This window comes from Parasteatoda tepidariorum, chromosome 1, assembly GCF_043381705.1.
Source record: "Parasteatoda tepidariorum isolate YZ-2023 chromosome 1, CAS_Ptep_4.0, whole genome shotgun sequence".
Classification (NCBI taxonomy): domain Eukaryota; kingdom Metazoa; phylum Arthropoda; class Arachnida; order Araneae; family Theridiidae; genus Parasteatoda; species Parasteatoda tepidariorum.
The window spans coordinates 96,743,721-96,765,217 of NC_092204.1; the positions used below are offsets into that span (position 1 = coordinate 96,743,721).

At 26.7% G+C, this 21,497-nt stretch overlaps 1 protein-coding gene across 1 annotated transcript in view; it reads left to right on the forward strand.

Moving 5' to 3' along the window:
* Window positions 1-21,497, forward strand: part of LOC107438323 (methionine aminopeptidase 1) — a 31,748-nt gene that overhangs the window by 3,952 nt on the left and 6,299 nt on the right. Inside the window, exons 2-9 of the mRNA XM_071184239.1 lie at window positions 3,911-3,984; window positions 6,135-6,219; window positions 10,356-10,447; window positions 11,173-11,256; window positions 12,664-12,731; window positions 14,489-14,559; window positions 19,055-19,186; window positions 20,069-20,174. Coding sequence (XP_071040340.1) covers window positions 3,979-3,984; window positions 6,135-6,219; window positions 10,356-10,447; window positions 11,173-11,256; window positions 12,664-12,731; window positions 14,489-14,559; window positions 19,055-19,186; window positions 20,069-20,174 — 644 coding nt within the window. The 5' untranslated portion in view covers window positions 3,911-3,978. The remainder of the gene's footprint in view (window positions 1-3,910; window positions 3,985-6,134; window positions 6,220-10,355; window positions 10,448-11,172; window positions 11,257-12,663; window positions 12,732-14,488; window positions 14,560-19,054; window positions 19,187-20,068; window positions 20,175-21,497) is intronic.

Sequence of the window (21,497 nt, forward strand, 5' to 3'; positions counted from 1 at the left end):
AAAAAAAAAAATTTTTTTTCAAAATATAAATATTTAAAAAAATTTTGTGCAAAATTTTTCTGCACATGCATTTGAATATAAATTTCTGAGATTTTAAATCTGTTATTTTACCTTAATTTTAATTAAAAAATATTTTAAAACCTGCTGATTACCTATAGTATAATTAAATTTCAATATAATGCATGGCAACTGTTGGTAGTTTTGAAGTTTATATATTTTCTTGGCAAACTTCAGTTTTTGACATTTTTGACGGTTTAAACCAGTATTATGCCCTTGTCGTGTCAAAAACCACTTTTTGACGTCAAAAACCCAACCCTGATCAGGGCACCAATTTACTTCAGAGGCAACAGGGTGGATTCTTTTGACTAAAAGGGCAGCAGGGTGCTGCGCCCTGTTTACCCTGCCCAGAATGAGCTCTGAGTTAACAAATAAAATATTGAAAATTGCTATGAATTGGACTAGCTATTAAGAATGAATTGTATACATATATTTTTTTAAGAAAGTCAATAAATCATATCAATAACGTGATAAGATAGGGATATAGCGAATAGTGATTTGGCTAAATTCCAAATATTCAGTCGAATTGCAAAATTTTTTTTTTTAATCTGTAATAAATATTATTTTTATATCAATAAGTTTAGTCATTATTAAGAAATAATCAAAACTTAGCTATATTTTTGGTAAGGGATAAAGAGAAAAAACTATAATAGTTATCCCTATGAAATGTTTAAGATAAATAAAAAACTAACTACGAGCTATAAAAAAATCTTAAGTTTTAAATCTGAAAAATAAAAGAAAGAGAACAAAAAATTTAAATTCTTAAAACAAACTTAAATGCCATAAATAATATTTTCTGGGGGAAAAAATATCAATGAAAGGTTGAACGAAATATAGTCTATCAGAAGCGCTTTATTAAAAAACGCTATCATAAAAGCATGTGTAAAAACAAAAGATTATGTTCGAAAGCAAAACAAAAAAAAGTAAAAATCTATCTTAATTCTCGAAAGAAAATTTTGAAGCAGACTGTCTCAAATTTCTATTTATCATATTTTCAAGAAGAAAAAAAAAATAAAGTCTTAGGTACCCTCTTAATTGTCATGTCATAATAAAAGCAAAAGTCTTTATTGAAGAAAAGAAAAGTCTAGATCCCTATGGCAGAATCACGACGACAATGTTGTAGAACGTTACAGAATTCTCGCAGAAAGAATTTTTTCTTTGAAAGTAAAAAGTTTTGGTTTTCTTTCTGCAAAAATTTTCAATTTTTTATTATTTTTTTTTCCTTTGAAATTATATTTAAAAGATGCCTTTTTCGCGCATCGGAGGAGAAAGAAATGTTCGTAATTTTTCGATTTTTATTTGAAAAAAATGAAAAATAAAATAAAGAATATTAAAGCAAACAATTTCTTTTCTGCAGAATTTTTTTCCCCTTCCAGAGGGGAACAAATGATTAATTTTAGCTTGAATGATTAATTTTAACATGATTTTTTAATTTTGGTTTTCTTTTCTTTCACGGATTTTACAATTTTCAATTATTTTTTTATGTGATGATTTACGAAATGCAAAAAACGAAATAGTTAGTGTGTTTTCCTCTTACAAAATGTGACAATATCGCCCGAGATGATTAGAATAAAAAAAAAAATATTACATATTCATTTTTAAAAAAATACATAAAATTTTATTATACCCAAATAGGCTTTTCTTTGTGAATACAACATTTCTGTTACTTTAAATTTAATTAGTATATATATTAGCAGTGTTTTCCCTACAAAGCGAGAACGCGAGAATCTCGCATATTTTTTTCTTTTCTTGCATTAAAAAATGATTAACGCGAGAAATTCTCGCACTCTATTAATAAATTTCAAAATGAGCGAATCTCGAGAATTTTGGAAAAAATTTCATCTTCCACTATTTTAAATGAAATCCGTTTTTCAATCCTTAATCCCTTGATCTTTCCTTATTTTCACCATCGGTCCTTGTTATCAAGCTTTCCTATTTACCAGTATTGTTCAGAACCAGTGCAAACAGCAGAACACAATGCCCCCCACCTCCAAAACCCTTTCAGAACACATTTCTCTTCAACCACGTGTTAACCGTAGGTAAGGTTTGTTCATGTAAGACATTTAAATTTTTTGAGCTTGAATGTAAGATGGACAAATACCTTGTTAAGGCAACATTTTCTAGTTCATAACGGACAAATGAAAATGAAACAAATACGGATATTCAATGGATACGGATCAAATACTGGCATGAAGTAAGAACATGAAAATAACTTCGCTATTCTATAGCAGAAATAATTGAAAAGCCTATGCTGGCAGGCGAAGAGGATAAGAAAGTGTGTGCACAATGTTACAAATTTACTTAGGGGTTCCGAATAGTTCAGCATCTGTTGCACCCAAAACCAATGGATACGGATCAAATACTGGCATGAAGTAAGAACATGAAAATAACTTCGCTATTCTATAGCAGAAGTCTATTCGTGTTTTTTTCATTTTTAGAAATCTCACCAAACTTTTTGAAACCTCACCCAGTTTTTGAGTAAGGGTGAGAAATTCTCACCCACTTTTTTTCTGTAATGAAAACTCTGATTAGTTATTACTAAAAGTATCTTGCAGAAAGATATTAGTGCTAAAGAGGTTTGTCACAGAAAGCCCAAACAAATTCTGCCACAGGGTTCTAGATACCTAAAAATGAATCACTCTTAATTTTTAAAAGGAAAATTTTATGCTAAAAATCTCAGTTTAACTTTTTCACATTGTCATATTTTTAGAAAAAAATGACTCTAAGGAATAATGCTGTGTCATAATAAAAATACTGATAAAATAAATAAGTTAATAAAAAAAGCAAAAGGGAAACAGGAAAGAAATTATTCTTAGTTCTTAAAGCATAACTTCAGCATTGAAAATTATAGATTTTTATGCTACCAGTTACTGTACAGGAATAAAATGACAATAAAATAAAGTGTATTAGAAATATTCTGTGATAATGCTGCCCTATAATAAAGACAAGAAAGAAAAATATCTATCTCAATTCTCAAAACAAAAAGTGGACAAAATTAACTTGCCTGAATATAAAAATTTTAAAAATCCAGCAGTTCAAAAATCGTGGTTCAGTATAAAGTTAGCTAATTTTAATCTCAATTCTCAAAACAAAAAGTGGGCAAAATTGACTTGCCTGAATATAAAAATTTTTAAAATCCAGCAGTTCAAAAATCGTGGTTCAGTATAAAGTTAGCTAGTTTTAATTCTTCATATTTTGCTTTTTCATTTGTCTTCCAGGACATATATTTGCAAGCCATGTTAAAGTTTTAGAACTTAACAAATGTGTTTAAAGAAATATTTCTAGCATTGTATAGTTAAAAGTACCTTTTTAGGTTATTTTTTATTAAATCTATTAAAAAATTTAAAATAAAGCTTTGCCAAAGAATACTTTTTTTTTCAAGAAATATTTTGCCGAATATTTGGTTTGACAGTTGGCCAACTAAATATTCGGCCAAAGGGACAAATACTCAATAGTTGGCAAATATTTGTTATGTCCCTAACATGGTAAATCAGTAGCAGAAATGATAAAATTAGAAAAAAAGAGGAGTAATCACCACAGAAGAGGGGGAACAGAAATTATAAATTTACTGTCAAGTTAAAACTCATATTGAGCTAATATTTAATATAAAATAAAAAAAACTTTGCCGGTGGAGTGCGAAAGATTGAAAACTTAGGAACAGCTAAAATCGAAAGACACAAGCAATTTCTAATTCCTATTTCCCAATGTAAGTTTTGTGTATTACTATCGTTATTTATTTAGATAGAAAAAGGAAGGAATGCATTAAAAAGTAAAAACAGATCATTAAATAAATAAAAAAACTATGTATAATTTTTTTTAAAAGTTTTATATTGTTATCTTCTATGTTTTTTAGGAATGTTTTAAAGGCAATTGGAATATTCACAAGGAAGTTCATAAAAAAGCTAGTAAGTTCTTACCATTATGCATGTGTATCAAATGTTCTTTTTAAAGTTTTAAGCTATAAAATTCTTCGAAATATACATAATTAGTATTTGTTTATTAGTCTAGGATAATATTTATATAATTTTCTGGTACAGGGGATTAATCTTGTCTTCGATAAAATGTCACTCACTAAATTAAATTATCAGTTTTAAAGAGAAATCTCAAGTTGAAACAAAATGAAAAAATATTGTAGTATTTCATTTTGGTCAGTACACAATATTACTGCCAATAGGTAATTTTGCTCTATGATTAAACTAATACTTAACTTTATTACTTATTAAAAACTTAATTTGCTTCAAAAATATACAAATTGGAAATAACCATCAACATGTTTCAAGCTCTCGAAAATAGTTGCTCATTTTCGAGACTTGCTAGACATGAAGGTGAAGTAGCACAAGGATTTAGAATAAAAGATGTAAAAGCTTCCAACGAAAGATAGAAAAATAAAGGGGGGAAACAAAACTAGAAAAAACCACAGTATCCGAGAAAGAAAAAAGATATGAAACAGAATGTTAAAAACCAGAATGACCGAGAAGGGCAAATCAGGGTAAAATGTACAGTGTATCCGCGCACCTGGAAAGTGATGAAAAATTATGGAAAGTCATGAATTTCGGTATTGAACAAAATTTTTCATGAAATGTCATGATTTTAACTATTTTTTAAAAAAAAGTCATGGATTTAGGCTGCCGAAAAATCTAATTTTTAAAATGGAATTTTAATCCCCCCAATTTCATAGTGTTCCAAATCTCTGAATTTGTAATAAAATCCCCACTCACAGTCATATTTGATTAAAATATAAAATGTTTTTATCGTGTTCTTTCAAAAAATGAAAGAAAAAACATTTCTAGAACGGATTATCTTTTAAACTTCTGTGATTTCAGAATTTTTCTTATTATTATAATTTTTTTTTTTTTTTTTTATCAATTTAAAATTTTAGCTGAAGCAAGCCAGTCATTGTCGAATTTTTTTATTACGAAATGAGATCAGAAAAATCGAGAGTATTTCTTTCCTTTCCGATGGAAAAGAAAAGTATCTTTAGAATGCAATTCTGCAAAAAAAAAAGAAGAAAAAAATATTTGCTTTCGTATTTTTTTCAGCTATTTTGTTACTTCAACTCTTTCTTTACTCTATTTTTTTAATTTTTAAAATCTATAAATATGAAGATGCAGAGTATAACAGTTTTGGTTATACCTATCATTTCAATGAATGTTATTATAATGCTTTTTTAAATTTATTGTTGTGTTTTTGTCAGAGAAAATAGTAACTTTGTGAAATCATGAAAAATTCTTGGAATTAGTCATGGAAAGTCATGAATGTGAAAATCTAAAATGTAGCAGATACCCTGAATGTATTTCTTCTTGCTAGGGAGAGGTGGCGAGGAACTAATGTTGTTAACAAGGGAATAAACATTCATATCATTAAGACAAGATTCTGGGGCATCAAAATGAGTTGATGTGACTGTAAGACAAACATATCATCTACATATCTTTTCCACCATGAAAAATTGAAGAATTTACCTTTCCTTTGAAATAATGCATAAATAAGTCAAAAAATGGATGGGAGGGGTTGCTCATAACTGAACCCTCAATTTGTTTATAGAAATCGTCGTTGAATTAAAAAGCAGTTTGTTGAATATTGACAAGGGAGATAATAACTTCAATTTCAATAGAAGCTTATTGAAATTCTTGAAACCATAGTTTTAAACAATCAATAACACCAAAAATGGAGACATTAGTGAAAAGAGAGACAACATCAGGAGAGAGAGCATAGTTCTGTTGGAGAAGGAAAGATGTACTAGTTGGGGGCAGGGTTGGCAGGTTTTTGATGTGTGACCGTTTAAACCATGGTTTAAACCGTCACGTCAAAAACCTCATTGTCAAAAACTTATATTCATATGTGAAATTTAATTAATACATAAAATTTATATATTTTTTAAAGGATAGTGTTTCTAAATATGTTCTAGAAAAAATAAATTTAAAATTTTGAAGACACACTTATATTTTGAATAGTAACCAAAATCTTGTACTTTTGAAAACTCACATCTTTTGTAATATTATGTATTCATTTTCATGTGTTATTGAAAATCTGCAGTGATATTATTAAGAAATTTATTTATAACCAAATTTAGTGTATAGTATNATCTATTAAATATGTTTCAGACCCCTAAAAGAGAAGTCCCTGATTCTATAATGCGACCTGATTATGCTGATCATCCTACAGGTATTTAAATAGTATTTTATGACAATATTCTCAAAATAAAATATTAAATTATTATTTTTAAATTTACAATAAAATCTAGGATATTAATGCAAATCCCTTTAAAAATGTATTTTTTGCTTGAATTTTTTTTTATCAAACAAATATTTTTATTAATTATTTATTTAATTATTATTAAATTATGTATTTATCACCTTTGTCTGAACTTACATAGGATAAATTTTGCAAAATATTATTAATTAAATTGGCACTTATAGAAATTTTAATGAGCAGTGCCATCGCATGTAAATAATGAATAGTGGCATCACTTCAAATGATAATTTGATACCTTAAAAAACCAATAATATTTTCTTTGGAAAACAGTAGTCAGTGAACCAGCTTTCATGGTATGGCATATTTTCCAATTGCTAAACTTATTTATAAGGCTTTGACTGAATTTACTAGGGAGGGAGATTTTTAGTTTTTAAGAGATTTATGTAAAAAAAAATTTATTTTTTTAAGCAATTAACTTTTTAATCTTGGAGAAGCTGAGAGGTTTTTACTATTTAATTTGTATTATGTATATTATGGAGCAGACTAATCATACTATCTAATAAGGATTTTTATATAATGTGAGATTGTTAGCTAGAATTTTATTCTTAAACAATCATCGTAAGAATATATAAACAGTGGAACCTCCTGTTATGGACACTCCTGCAAAATGGATGCTTCTCAATACGGACAGATTTTTAATTCCACAGGAATCTTCTATGAATCAACCATTATGTACATTCTCCGCAAAGCGGTTACTCCCATAACCAGACGCAGACTGTCATTTTTGCCCTGAACCATTATTTTTTATCTCTTCACACCAGACACTACTTTATCTAAATTTGAAAGAAGAAAAAATTCACTTTCTGCTTTAAGTTGCAAGGAAAAAAATTCAACTTTTCACCATTTTTAAAGCATGCAGATTTTTTGCCTCATCAATAACTGAAAATATTGTTAAGCTATTTCATTACTAAAGAATCAATCTTTCTCCTGACACCTTGCCTTATCTTTGCAAAGAAAGGAGAGAAAATGATACTGCTCTTGTGAAATAATTCGGCCAGCAGTATCTCTCGATCTTTTTATCTGGGTCATGCAAGTTATGAGACCCCTCAAGTTAAAATAACGTCTTAATGCTTCTTCCCCTCAGAAAATTTCTTTCATTTTCTTATCAATTTGAAGACTGTATTTAACACAGCTGGGCTAAAAATTAAAAAAAAGAACAGAAGTGTAATCTTTGAAGTGTTTATGAAACATTTATTCAGACACTTGATATATGATCAATTGTGAATAATCAACTCTATAGGTCCTCATGACTTGCAGGTATGCATTGCTTTTTTTTCTTCTATGAATCGTGGGAGGTGTACTTTCAAGGAGGTATTAACCACATTTCCCATCAAGTGATTAGTAGGTGTTTGGGAATGTAAACCTAATAATAAAAAGTGACCGAGGACTAAAACCTCCTATTTGGTATCATATGTCTAACTCAAATATCTGTACTAATAGGAAGATTATTTTCATTTATCTGTATATCTATTCATTTATCTGTTATCTGTATCTTATAATTAAGATTTATTAGTTAATTAAATCTGACAGATCAAAGATTTTGTGTCTTTACAGTAATTGCTCCAATCTATGACAAATCAGAAAAGTTCATACAAACTGATACAAGTGTATTATTTTGGTCATTTTTGTGCCAATGCACAACCATGATTTCCTGATCAAAGTTTTAAAAAATCAGCGCTAATTTACTTTCATGCGATCGTTTCATTTTCTTTTTGTTGCAAGCATCACAATGCACAAATCTTAAGACCACGTAACTTAGAGATGAATTAACTTAGTAACTTAGCAGAATGGACAATTACAGTCAAATTTTTTTTAAATTTTAATGCATTCAGAATCCCTCAAAACTCCCAGAAAACATTTTATTACTTTTCTAAGAAGGCTATTTATTTAGTTATTTTCAATCAAAAAACGCTTACTTTCGTTTTCGCCTGAAACGGGGAGTCACGTGATTATTCACGAACTGACGTCACACGTGTCCATCTGCCGTTCACTTACAATAGCTGTGCTGCGAAAACCAATACGTTCTTGCTTTCGTTTAAATTTTCTAATTAAATCCAACCATTTTAGATGGTCTAAAGCTATCTGTATAAAAAANGTATTCTTCAAAACCAATTCTTTAGGATAAATATTAAAAATAAAATCATAATTATCACAATTAAACAAAATTAAATCATCAATATTTCTAAAAACTTTAAAATCATTAAACTCGCTAGATTTAGCTTCAAATAAATATTAGCAAAAGCACCAAAAAAAAAATTACCTTGCGGAATCCCTATATTTTGTTTACAAAAATTAAGGCCATTAAAAAGTACATTTTTAGGCCTATTTCACTACTAAAGAATCAATCTTTATCTGACACCTTGCCTTATCTTCGCAAATAAAGGAGAGAAAATGATACTGCTCTTGTGAAATAATTCAAACAGCAGCATCTCTTGATCTTTTCATCTGGACCACACAGGTTATGAGACCCCTCAAGTTAAAATGATGCCTTAAATGCTCTCGATGCTTCTTCCCTCAGAAAATTTCGTTCATTTTCTTATCAATTTGAAGACTGTATTTAACACAGCTGGGGTGGAAAAAAAAGAGAGCAGAAGTATAATCTTTGAGGTGTTCATGAAACATTTATTCAGACACTTGATAGATGATAGACTTTATTAAGTGTGAATAATCAACTCCATAGGTCCTCATGACTTGCCTTGCCTTTTTCTTTCTTTGAATCGTGGGAGGTTTACTTTGAAGGAGGTATTAACCACATTTCCCATCAAGTGATTGGTAGGTGTTTGGGAATGTAAACCTAATAATTAAAAGTGACTGAGGACTAAAAGCTCCTATTTGGTATCGTATATCTAACTCGAATATCTGTGCTAATAGGAAAATTATATTCATTTATCTGTAGCTACATCTAGAATTATGTGTTTATATTAAACTTTTCTATTTATTTTTTGTATTGAAGAAATATTTTTTAAAGTTTAAATAACTATCTTTGTAGATTATTTAATTATTTCCTATATCATTGAAAATATTCCAAAAGCAATTTACGGTGTTAAACTTCATTATTAGGGTACCCTTACTGTAAATGGATGACTCTCATAAACTGAAAATTTTTTCTGTCACAAGAATGCCTGCTTAACTGAGGTTTTACTGTATATATTTTCTATTTTTAAAAATCCAAATTTTTTGTAACTTGCCTATACATGGATTTACCAATAGTTAATTAAATCTGACAGATCTAAGAAGGAATACTATGTTGTGAAATCTATATAAAACTAATGACTTTATTAAAATTTTAAAATATAAAAGTATCAAGGGTCCCTCACCTGCACCAGTTGCTCCAATCTATGACAAATCAGAAAAGTTCATACAAACTGATACAAGTGTATTATTTTGGTCATTTTTCGCTATTTCATCATTAGATAATTTATTTTCTTTTTGTTGCAAGCATCACAATGCTTAGTTTCCCACGGATCTTGAGACCATGTAACTTAGAGAGGAATTAACTTAGGAGAATTTGTTGAAAATATAAGCAATGAAACTATTGCTAAAATAAAAGTGTAAAATTGATAATGTAAAAAAATAATTATGAACATTTAAAAAATTACTCTCTCTCTAAAGCTAATGATCTTTTACTTTAAACAAAATTATTGCCAACCTGTGATCGATCTAAGACAGTATGACTCCATCTGCGAGTGGCTTTTTAGACAGAAGAACTATTAAATCACTTAAATATATTTGTCTTCCCTTTTTTATTTAGCTTCTATAAAATCGAATTAATATTCTCTATATGACTTTTACAACGTGGATATAACTTTCAAGCAATCGTTTATTAAATAGAGAGGCAAAGAAGCGAAAGCAAATCTTTATTTATCTTGTTTTCTAATGAATTAGCTAGTTTAAGTCACATTCTTTCTTCCTATATTTCACTTTTATCTCTGCTTGAAATGAGCTCTTCCCGATTATTAGGAAATTCTCATGAAGTTCTCAGTTATTTTAAAATGCTTTGTTTCTCACACTAGAAATTAAATATTATTTCTATTTATGTTATTCAGGTGTATCTTTGTGTGAAACTACATTAAAGGGAACAACAAGCATCAAAATCCTAGATGATGAAGAAATTCAGGGTGTTTCTTTAGCTTCAAAGGTGACTTATTTTGTTACATTAAAATTCGTTATTGTCCTACTTGTTTTTATTTTTATTTTTTTAAAATTATATATTAATAATTTATTTTAAAAAAATATTGTAATAGTTTGATTACTTAGAATATGAAAGATTCAAATATCACTTTTATCATCACTGGATTCTTGATGGATGATTTACTGTCAGCAGATACTTAGAAAGATTCTATTTTAATCTGCAAGTTCACTTTTTATTATAAATCATTCTTTTTACTCAATTGCTCTAAACATAAACTTTTCTTCCACAGAGCTGTTAAATTTTTAAATTCTATCCCTGTTTTTGAAACTTCAATTTTTTTAAAAATCCAAATAATTAAGCTTGATCAAGAAGACATTAACAAGGTTAAAATTTCACAGAAACTAAAATGTAACAAAGTTTTCAAATAAAGTTAGATTTTTTGTGTCAAAAAAATTATTATTTTATTATTATTATTTTTTTTGTATGATAAACTGCAAAAACTGGTTAAAACTATCAAAAACATATCATGAAACTGTAATTTATGAGAAGTTTCACTGTGTGTTCGCTAAAATAGATTGATAATAAGAATTTCCATAAAAATGGTCATTAATATAGATATTCTAAATCGATCACTGTCCTCTGTGCCAATAAATAAATAAAATTTTGTGTCTTTACAGTAATTGAAGCAAGTTCTACCAGTATATTTAATTTCCAACTTTAATTTTTTTCAGCTTGCTCGAGAGGTGTTAGACGCAGCTGCAAAAGCTGTTGCTGTGGGCGTTACTACCGATGAATTGGATCGCATTGTTCATGAAGTTAGTGTCAAACATACTTTTCAATTTTCTGCAAATCTGCAGAGTTCCCTTTTTTTTAGCCTGATTTGCATCATAAACAAAGCAATTCTAAGATTTAAAAAATTTGGTATTTTGAACTGTGGGACCAGCCATAAAGTATATGGGGAAAAGAAAGCTTTGGCATAAAATAAAACAAAGCATAATGTTATTTTATATAAATTATATTACAGATGTGTTATTCTTCTGATAAAATTTTCTTGGAGTTCCACTAATCTAAAATTTAAATTTTGTTACTTCTGCAAAATCTCATTAACGAGACATTTGTTCCGCCCTTAGTAGCACTTTCTTTTTTTCTCCCTAGTTCTCATTCACATGCAATGATGACTTTTTATTAAAATTTGTAAGAGAAGAAATCAACTACTCATAAACATCAAGAAAAAAAGTTCTATAAGAACTTCGGATAGAAATAATGAACTATTGAGCTAAACACAAAAGTATAAAATTGATAATCTAAAAAGTAATTCTGAAATGGCAAACAATTAAAAGATTGTTTGCTAGAAAAACTGTGTTTTTGCTAACTTTTTTATTTGGCTACAATTAGATTGCATTAATTTTTACCTGATATTTTGACATGTAAATTTTGAATTGTCATTTCAGTAGTCACTTTCCAGTATGCTCAATTCTATTGTAAATCTGTGGTTCTATCTTTTTTTTAAAATTGAAAATATAATTTCGTATAAAAAAAAAATTATTTCTACTTTTTTTTATTTATTTTTCTTACGTATTGAGTTTAAATTATTCAATACAACTTGAAAAAAATAAAATTCTAAGTTCAGAATAAAAAACGAAAATTCAAATAGTTAAGCAAAAATCGTAATTCAAGTCTAAAAATTTCAAAAGTTAAATTAACTCTTTTTATTTTTATCTACTAGTAAATACTTTTAAATTGTTCAATTTAATCTGACAGAAAATTTTAAATAACATATACTTGCTCTAAAATTCAAATCATAAATATTTAAATCAAAAAATATTTCATTGCAAATCAATAAAAAGGAATGATAAAGTACATGTAACACAGGTGACGTAATTTGGGCAAGGGGGGAGGAAAGAGAGAGGTATGATTGAAGAAATGAATGATTGAAACTGCTAAATTGAGTAAACTTGTCTAAGTAATGTTTCATCTGGAGAAAATGATTGATTATATTTAATTCAATGGGAAAAAAATGGAGTTTTATTTGATAATGATTGCTTTGATTTGATGCTTTATTTGATGACTTATTATGTTTTATGTATAAAATCTTTTTTTCTGTCTAGTTACTACATTTTTTAATATTTATTAAAATAATAGTTTAAATTTTTCACTGAATTTTCCTTGAATGAATGATTCCTTGAATTTTTCTAATGAGCTATTATTGTCTTATCTTATAGGCATGTATAGAAAGAAATTGTTATCCTTCACCTTTAAATTATTACACATTTCCAAAGTCTTGCTGCACGTAAGTTTAGTTTCTAAATATTTTTTTAGCAATTTAATGTTGTTTTTTTCTTCTTCTTTTTTCCCTTTTTTTAAAAAAAAAAAAATAGTATTTGCTTAAAGTCATACACTTTTAAGGTAAACTGGTAATTTAATAATTATAATATTTACTTTTAGGTTTTACTTGTTCTACCATAATTAATACCATTTACAATTGAGTGCTTTTTTAATGCTCTCTTACATATTTTATAATTATAATTACACTCAAAATCTATGTAAAATTTTTTTTTTATTCTTCTCATTTAAATTATTACAAATTTCCAATCTTCCTGCACTTATGTTTAGTTTTTAAATATTATTTTTTTCAACGATTTAAGGTTTTTTTAATTTTTGATAGTATTTGTTTGAAATTATACACTTTTAAAGTAAACTGATAATTTAATCATAGCTATACTATTTACTTTTAGATTTAAAAAATAATTAATGCCATTTACAATGAAGTACTTTTTTAATGCTCTCATATATTTTATGATATTTGCAATCAAAATCTTTCTCCATTGTAATGCATTCATTTTATTTTAACACTATTTTCATATAATGGTTCAAAGAGTTATTAAAATTTTTAATTACTAGTATTTTATTCATTGTTTTTTCAATTTTTTTATTTATTTATTTTTCACTTTTGATGCCCTTTTAAACGCTATGTTATAATCTAGCTATAGGTAATTACATACCAAATAAACCAATTGTCAGTAGTAAAATATCAGATTTGCATCTTTATAGTTTATTTTTGGCTAGCAAAATGGATGAAAAATACCAAGTTTAAGATTTTTTGAGCCATTTGTTCTTTTGAACTATCAACTATGTATAGCTTGTTGTTTTCTTAGCTTCTGTATCTCAATTGCATTCATCTTTTTGTTTTAAAATTTTCTCTTTAGTCACGTTAGGGAAATGTGTGATAAATAGTTTATATATATATATATACATACGTACGTATATATGTATATATGCTGAAAGATATCAATGTTTGAAAAGCTTGTTATTTGCTTGCATGTAAATGCAGATCGTCGATTTTTCACTTGACTTAAAAGTAAATCTTAATTGACAGTTCTAAATTGCAAGGTTGACAAACATCATACTTTTTTTTTTATATAATTCAATTTTTTTGTAATTTAAAGGGGAGTTTTTAAAAATATATAATGTATAAGTATTAAATATACTTAAATATAAAATATATAAGTATATTTAAGTGCAGTATTTTATATAAACATAAAACTCAAATTCTTGAATTTAGAGATCCTTAATTAATCAACGAAAATATATTAAAAAATTTTTAAAAATACATATTACTAAAGATATGTCTAAAAATGATTCAGAAATCATTTAAAAACGATTCCTTAATTCCTTTATTTTTATGGCTATCTTTATCCATGTATTAATTTATTTATATTTCTAGTTCAGGTTAATTATATGTATGGTTTTATGTGTATTCGTGTATTCAATCATTTTTATGTGAATGCAATTTTTTATATGCATGCATTATATGTACGTGTATGAAATTTTTTATATGCAATAAAGACTTCTCTTATTTACTTCTTATTTTTTAGTTCAAATTTTTTTTCCTCCAGTTATTATGGTTTAAATGTAAGGTGCTTGCAGTTATACTTGGTATTTTACTCCTTCAACCGTTGTTCTGAATTTATTGGAATGTTGAAGCAGACTGATTACTCACAATAATTTTTGTTCAAATTTTAAGTGCAACATTTTTTAATATTTTAGCTCAGTGAATGAAGTCATTTGTCATGGCATACCAGATTTACGACCCTTAGAAGATGGAGATCTTCTAAATAGTAAGTTATTTGCTAAAGGTTTTGTTTCAATTATAAAACTTTGAAAATTAAAATTTTAGATTCTTACAACAATACAGGGTTCATACGCAATGTAAATATCGGGAAAAGCCTTATTTTACCAATAACCAGGAATTGTTGGGGAATTTTACATCCTAACAAATAGCAGGATTTTATCCTTCCATTTTTAATACTGTAATTTGCACTTGCGCAATAGAGGATTTAAAGAATTAATAGGATATTTTTCCTGACAAACTGTCAGTAGGTGTATTTGCAAAATTCTTAATTATTTGATTTCATTTTATCTTGATTTGTTTCGGATTTTATTATTTATGTTAGCCCTTCTTGTGATTAAGTATTGTTTTTATTTAATTTGATTAAAAAGTTTTCTTTCTATTCTATAGTTTTCTTTTGTTCATTATAATTTGGCTTATTTTTAATTAACTTATATATTTGTTAGTTTCTTTTCGTGTTGGCATTGAAATTAAACTAAGATATTTTTAATATTTTTTTAATTTTGTGGTTTTAGCATCTGAATTTATCTTTATGTATTTTTTTTTAAATCTATTTATCCATCATATTTATGATTCATTTTTTTAATAGAAAATCTTAACATTGTTTTTTTATGATTTTTTTAGGATGTTTCAATTGTTGAGTTGTTTTCAGTTTCTTTTGTTTTATTGATTAATAAGTTCTCCCTTTATTTTCTTTCTTTTTCTTTTTTTTTTCTTTCAGCTTTGTTTCATATTTTAGTATTATTTATTAATTTTTTATTTTATTTATTTTGCCTGTCTGTTGATAAAATGCATTATTTTTTAATTCTTTGTTCTATTTTGTATAACTTAATATAGATTAACTTTAATTAAATATAGATTATCTATATATTTGTTAATTTTTAAGATGGTTTGATATTTGGTGATAAAAATATAAAAATATGTTTTAAAATCACTTTTTTTAAATTAGTATTGTTCAACTAAGTTATACCATGTTATTGGTGCTTATCTTTCCCATAATGAATTTTTTAATCGATCAGGGATGTGATTCTTTCGCGGATTTCCCGCTTTCTTTCAGATTTTTCCATTTCCCCCGGCTAATTGTTTCGGATTTTAATAATTGATTTGTTTCGGATTTTAATATATATGTTAGCCCTTCTTGTGATTAAGTATTGTTTTTATTTAATTTGATTAAAAAGTTTTCTTTCTATTTCTATAGTTTTCCTTTGTTCATTATAATTTGGCTTATTTTCAATTAACTTATATATTTGTTAGTTTCTTTTCGTGTTGGCATTAACATTAAACTAAGATATTTTTATTAATTTTGTGGTTTTAACATCTGAATTTATCTATATGTAATTTTTTTTTATCTATTTATCCATCATATTTATGATTCATTTTTTTAATAGAAAATCTTAACATTGTTTTTTTAGGATGTTTCAATTGTTGAAAAGCTGTTCTTTTGTTTTATTGATTAATAAGTTCTCTCTTTATTTTCTTTTTCTTTTTTTTTTTTCTTTCAGCTTTGTTTCATATTTTAGTATAATTTATTAATTTTTTATTTTATTTATTTTGCCTGTCTGTTGATAAAATGCATTATTTTTTAATTCTTTGTTCTATTTTGTATAACTTAATATAGATTAACTTTAATTAAATACAGATTATCTATATTTTTGTTTATTTTTAAGATGGTTTGATATTTGGGGATAAAAATATAAAAATATTTTTTAAAATCACTTTTTTTTCTTCTTTTTTTAAATTAGTATTGTTCAACTTAGTTATACCATGTTATTGGTGCTTATCTTTCCCATAATGAATTTTTTAATCGATCAGGGATGTGATTCTTCCGCGGATTCACAGATTTCCGCCTTCTTTCAGATATTTCCATTTTCCCCGGCTAATATCCGCGGAAATTTTATTTTGAACAAGTTAAAGTATTTTATGAGGAATTTAAATTTCTGCAGAGCGGAAGTATTGAAGTCCTCATTCCTCCCCCTGAAGTTTCTCTAAAAATCATTTCCTTGGGATAAAACTGGTTGACCTTTTTACAGGGATGAGATTTTTTCGCTTTTGCCTCTCGAATTTCAGTCATTTTATCAAAAACTCTGATTCTCTAAAAGTTTCGTTTTTTTTTTTTTTTAAATAAATATCCTGCTTTTTTTTCTTTTTTCTTAAAATTCAGTTGTTGAAATAAAATAATTATATTTATTTACGATTTTCAAAGATAAACAGAAAATTCAAACTACGTCCTAGCTGCCAACCTTTCCGTATTTTTACTTATTTTAGCTATTTTCTCAGCTTTTACGCACAGAAAATAAGATTTTCCGTATTTTTATTCGCCTGCCGGATAGCTCATATTTTCGCTATTCAGACATCGTGACCCTGTTGTCTGACGTGAAAGCCAAAGGAAAAAAAATAAAAAATAGAGGTGGATTTGCTGTGAAAATATTTATTTGCTTATTCAATTAATCTTGTACATTTTTATTTATTATGCCTACACAAAAATAATTCAAACAAGCCTTTTAGAAATCCCAAGTTTAGCAAATATCTCGATTCTTATTCACGCGATTTTAATATCAATCATCGATTTTCGTATTTACCTGATTTAAAAGTTACGCATTGCGATTCTTATTTACGCTATTTAAACATCGTACATTATGATTCTTATTGACGAGATTTAAAAATCCAATATCGCGATTTTATTATCACACATCGATTTTCGTATTTACCTGATTTAAAAATTTAAAGTTGCGATTCTTATTCAGGCTGTTTAAATATCGTACATTGCGATTCTTATTTACGAGATTTAAATATCCAATATTGCGATTTGTATTTACGAGCTTTTAAAACCCTATGTAGCGATTCATATTCACGCGAGCTTGAAATCCAATGTTGTGGTTCGTTTTTATGGTTGTATTATCAAACATTGATTTTCGTACTTATACGTGCTTTAAAAGTTAGACAATGTGATTTGTATTCGCGCAATTTAAAAATTATGCATTGTGATTCGTATTTACGTGATCTAAAAATTACTCATCATGATTTGTATCTTCGCATTTTTTAAAATTCGATATAGAGTTTCATATTAGCGTAATTTAAAAGCCTCATATCGGGATTCATATTCTCTCAATTTAAAATCGTGCATGTGATTCAGATTCGTATTCATACAATTTTAAAACTAATCATCGGGATTTATAATCACATGGCTTACAAGTTCAAAAATCGCACTTTTTTTGTTAAATTTCTGTATGTATATATATTCTTGGATTTCCTCGTTTTTACTTTCTGACTACTGTCATCCCAGATCGATGCTAATTTATTGGATTTTAATTGTTGAATGCATTTTTGTTTTCAAAAATGTGTGTACATTGATTTAACTTCAATTTCACGCATTATTTATCTATTTATATATAGTATTTTTTTTTTAAACTTAAGTACTTAAATATTTTTTTTTCTTTTAATATTGCCTACTGAATTTCCTTAGCTTTATTGTTCTTTTTAGTCACATTTATAGTTTTGACAATTTATTATTTCTAATCAAAGTTGGCATTATTTAAATCACCAGATTTTTTTTAAATAGAAATAATTTATATGTTTTTTTTACTGTTGCAATTTTATTTATGATACAAAAAAAATCCTGCTACTAACTAAAACGCCCTAATTCATTTCTTCGTACTTTGTAAATAATCATCACAATAAAAAAATAATAATTAAAAATCATGAAATCCGTAGTAGTAATTGCTTTAAAAAAAAGATCTGCGGCGAAATCACGCAAATCGGACTCCTCAAAAAGGGATTATTTAAATGCTAATTTTGTTTCTAGATTGGGTTGTTGTAATAAACAATATATTGTCCAAAGAATATCAGATTTAAGATCTATGGAGAAATCAATGGCTATAGCAGCCAAAAAAATTGATAGAATCATGGCCTTAAAAAGTAAATACTCAAATGCACCATTCGAATTTTCCATATTGTTTGAAATATGTCGGGATATTTAAAAACCATGTGAAAATCGATATCAATAATTATCAAAAATACAATCATAACGATGTACGATACTATCGGTGTAAATTCAGCACTCCAAAAAGTGATTATTTAAATTTATGAATTGAATTTTATGTGTAAATTTCTGTAGAAAAGAAAACTTTCTGCAAGAATTCTGTAACGTTTTGCTGCAATGACGTGTCGCTGCAATTCTGCCACCGGGATAATATGTACATAATGAAAACATATGAAATTTTTTTCCACAGATTTGGGTAGCAACTCTATTTTTCAGTTGAAATATATTTTAATATGGCACCTTATTTTCAACTTAATTATTTAACCATATTTGATTTCTCAATTTCCATGTCCTTCTAAATGGTCAATTTTCTTGGTCCTAAGATTGTTCACTCAACTGAGATTACTTTTAAAGTTTATTGTCAGTATAATTTGTCATTATTAAGCATATTTTTTGCAGTTTGTTTAAATAACTACTTTAATAAGAATGTTGTTCTTCTGTTTAGTTGACATTACCGTGTATCACAATGGCTTTCACGGAGATTTAAATGAAACTTTCTTAGTTGGAAATGTCGATGAAGCAGGGAAAAAACTGGTGCGTGTTACATACGAGTCCCTGATGAAAGCTATCGAAATAGGTACGTAAGAATCTTATTTCTGTTTATCATACAATATCTTAAAGTTCTTGTAGGATTAGCAAGAACTCACGTGTCCATTTTTTTTTTTTTTTTTTTTTTTTTTTTTTTTTTTTTTTGCAAGCAAAACGCAAAACATTCTTGGTAAAAAGGTCCTCTTAAAAATTAGTTTGGGTTTTTAGAGAAAAACCAAAGTATGAGTTTATTTTAATAAACTGATATTGCTAAAGTGCGGTTTATGTATGTATAATGCATAATAAATATATTATATTTTTATTATGCATTATTATATTTATTAATATAAGTTATTAGATTAATATATATATATAATAATGCATATATATTGATAACTCAAACTTATATTAATATATGTTTATTATGTTAATATATTATATACTATGAAATAAGTCATTACAATATATTAATATAAGTTTAAGAATTTATTTTTTGTGAAATTGATATTTTATCCTTATCTACAGCATCCTTCAAAAATCTGAATTGAATTCTGAAAAGGGTTCTTCATAAATGATTCTATGTTTGTTTATGTGGCATTATTTGTGCTCATATCAGGTTGCGTAGTACAACCAGTTTCTCCCCCCAGGTGTGAAAGTTGCGTCAGAGAATTTCATAAAAGTTATGTTAAATAAAATTTTTCAGTCACTTTTTTCTTATGAAGTATCTGGCACTTATAAAAATTGAAAATAGATCAAAACATTTTGTTGGACGAAAGTTGTTTAATTTTTCACAATTTTTTTCCCCTATAAATAATAACTGCAACAAAATCACATTTAATCACTTCGAATCGAATGGAGATAAAAAATATTTTACATGGTTTTTACACATAAGTAGCATTGCTTTAAATGAGTTATTTTTCACATTTTTCAGTGAAACCTGGAGAGAAATATAGAGAAATTGGTAATGTCATTCAAAAGTATGTCCAAGCACATGGTTTTTCAGTTGTTAGGAGCTATTGTGGTCACGGAATACATAGGTAATTTATGTTTATAATTATTTTTACTGTATTATATCTTATTATAATATTTTTTTTTGTTGTCTTTAAGTGTATCAATTTATAAATATTATGAACATAAATACCTATACATAATAAATACCTATATAAATAAATATACTAAAAAGCAAATTGTTTTTATGAAACCCCTCCGGTGCGACCAAATAAAGTTTTGAAGAACTAAGTGTTCAGATTTCATGACATTGTTCTGGGAAAGAAAAATTTCAAAATCTAAAAAAGGCACTGAAACGCTTAAATTTTTATGCAATATCAAATGAAGTCCTTAAAAAATTTTAATGTATTTTTAATCTTTAATAGACTATATTAAATAATACTTGTACTTCATTGAAGTAAAAAACTGTATATTTATCTGTTTCATAGTTTTATTCAAAGTATAGCATGTTTTTGCAAAATAAGTCTAGTATTTATGAAATATGAGTAAATATTTGCACTAATTTCATGTGCTCAAGATTTAGCAATCTCACTTTATAACGCCCATTTTCTTTTGGACTACAGGGATCGTTATTGTTGATTGGGGGTATATGTATATATATTGAGGAAACCATAGCAATAATATTTTGCATGCGGAAAAAAATCTATATAAAACCTCATCTGAGTAATTTTTTGTGATCTATGTTGCCTTACTGAAGCAAAAAAAAATCTACATAAAACATCCTCTGAGTAATTTTTAGTGAAATGTCTTTCGCTACTAAAGCTACAGCCATATAAGAAAAGAATAGTGCATTGTTTGCTTTTTTTATTGAAGTTTAGCAATATATTAATATTCTAAAAGTATTAGATCGTAATTTTATTTTAAAAATTAATGACTAAAAAATCTTAAATCAGGAAGGAGCTCAGATTAGTTAGACTTTATTTAATTTGCATTGCATATTTATATGAAAAAGTAAATTAATATTTCTTATTTAATGATGAAAGATTTATAAATAAAATGAAATTTAGAATAATTTTATTTTTTAAGACTTCTGTGTATGACTTCTGTGTATTATCTTAAGACTTCTGTGTATGAATTTATATTTTCTATTTTTTCATTAAAATTTTTATTTTTAAAGTATGAATATTTGTGTTTTATTTCTTATTTACCATTAACTTATAATGCGTCCATTTTCTATTTTAAAAATGTATGTTTCAAGAACTTTTACTACAGTTTTAGCATAATATGTGTATTTTAAAATTCGTTAGCATCTCCTTATTTTTGACGGTTATCACAATGTACAATCAAACTTTCATGTACAGATACACAATATTTGCTATTCTTGGTCAATTTTACGCGAGTTACCTTAATAA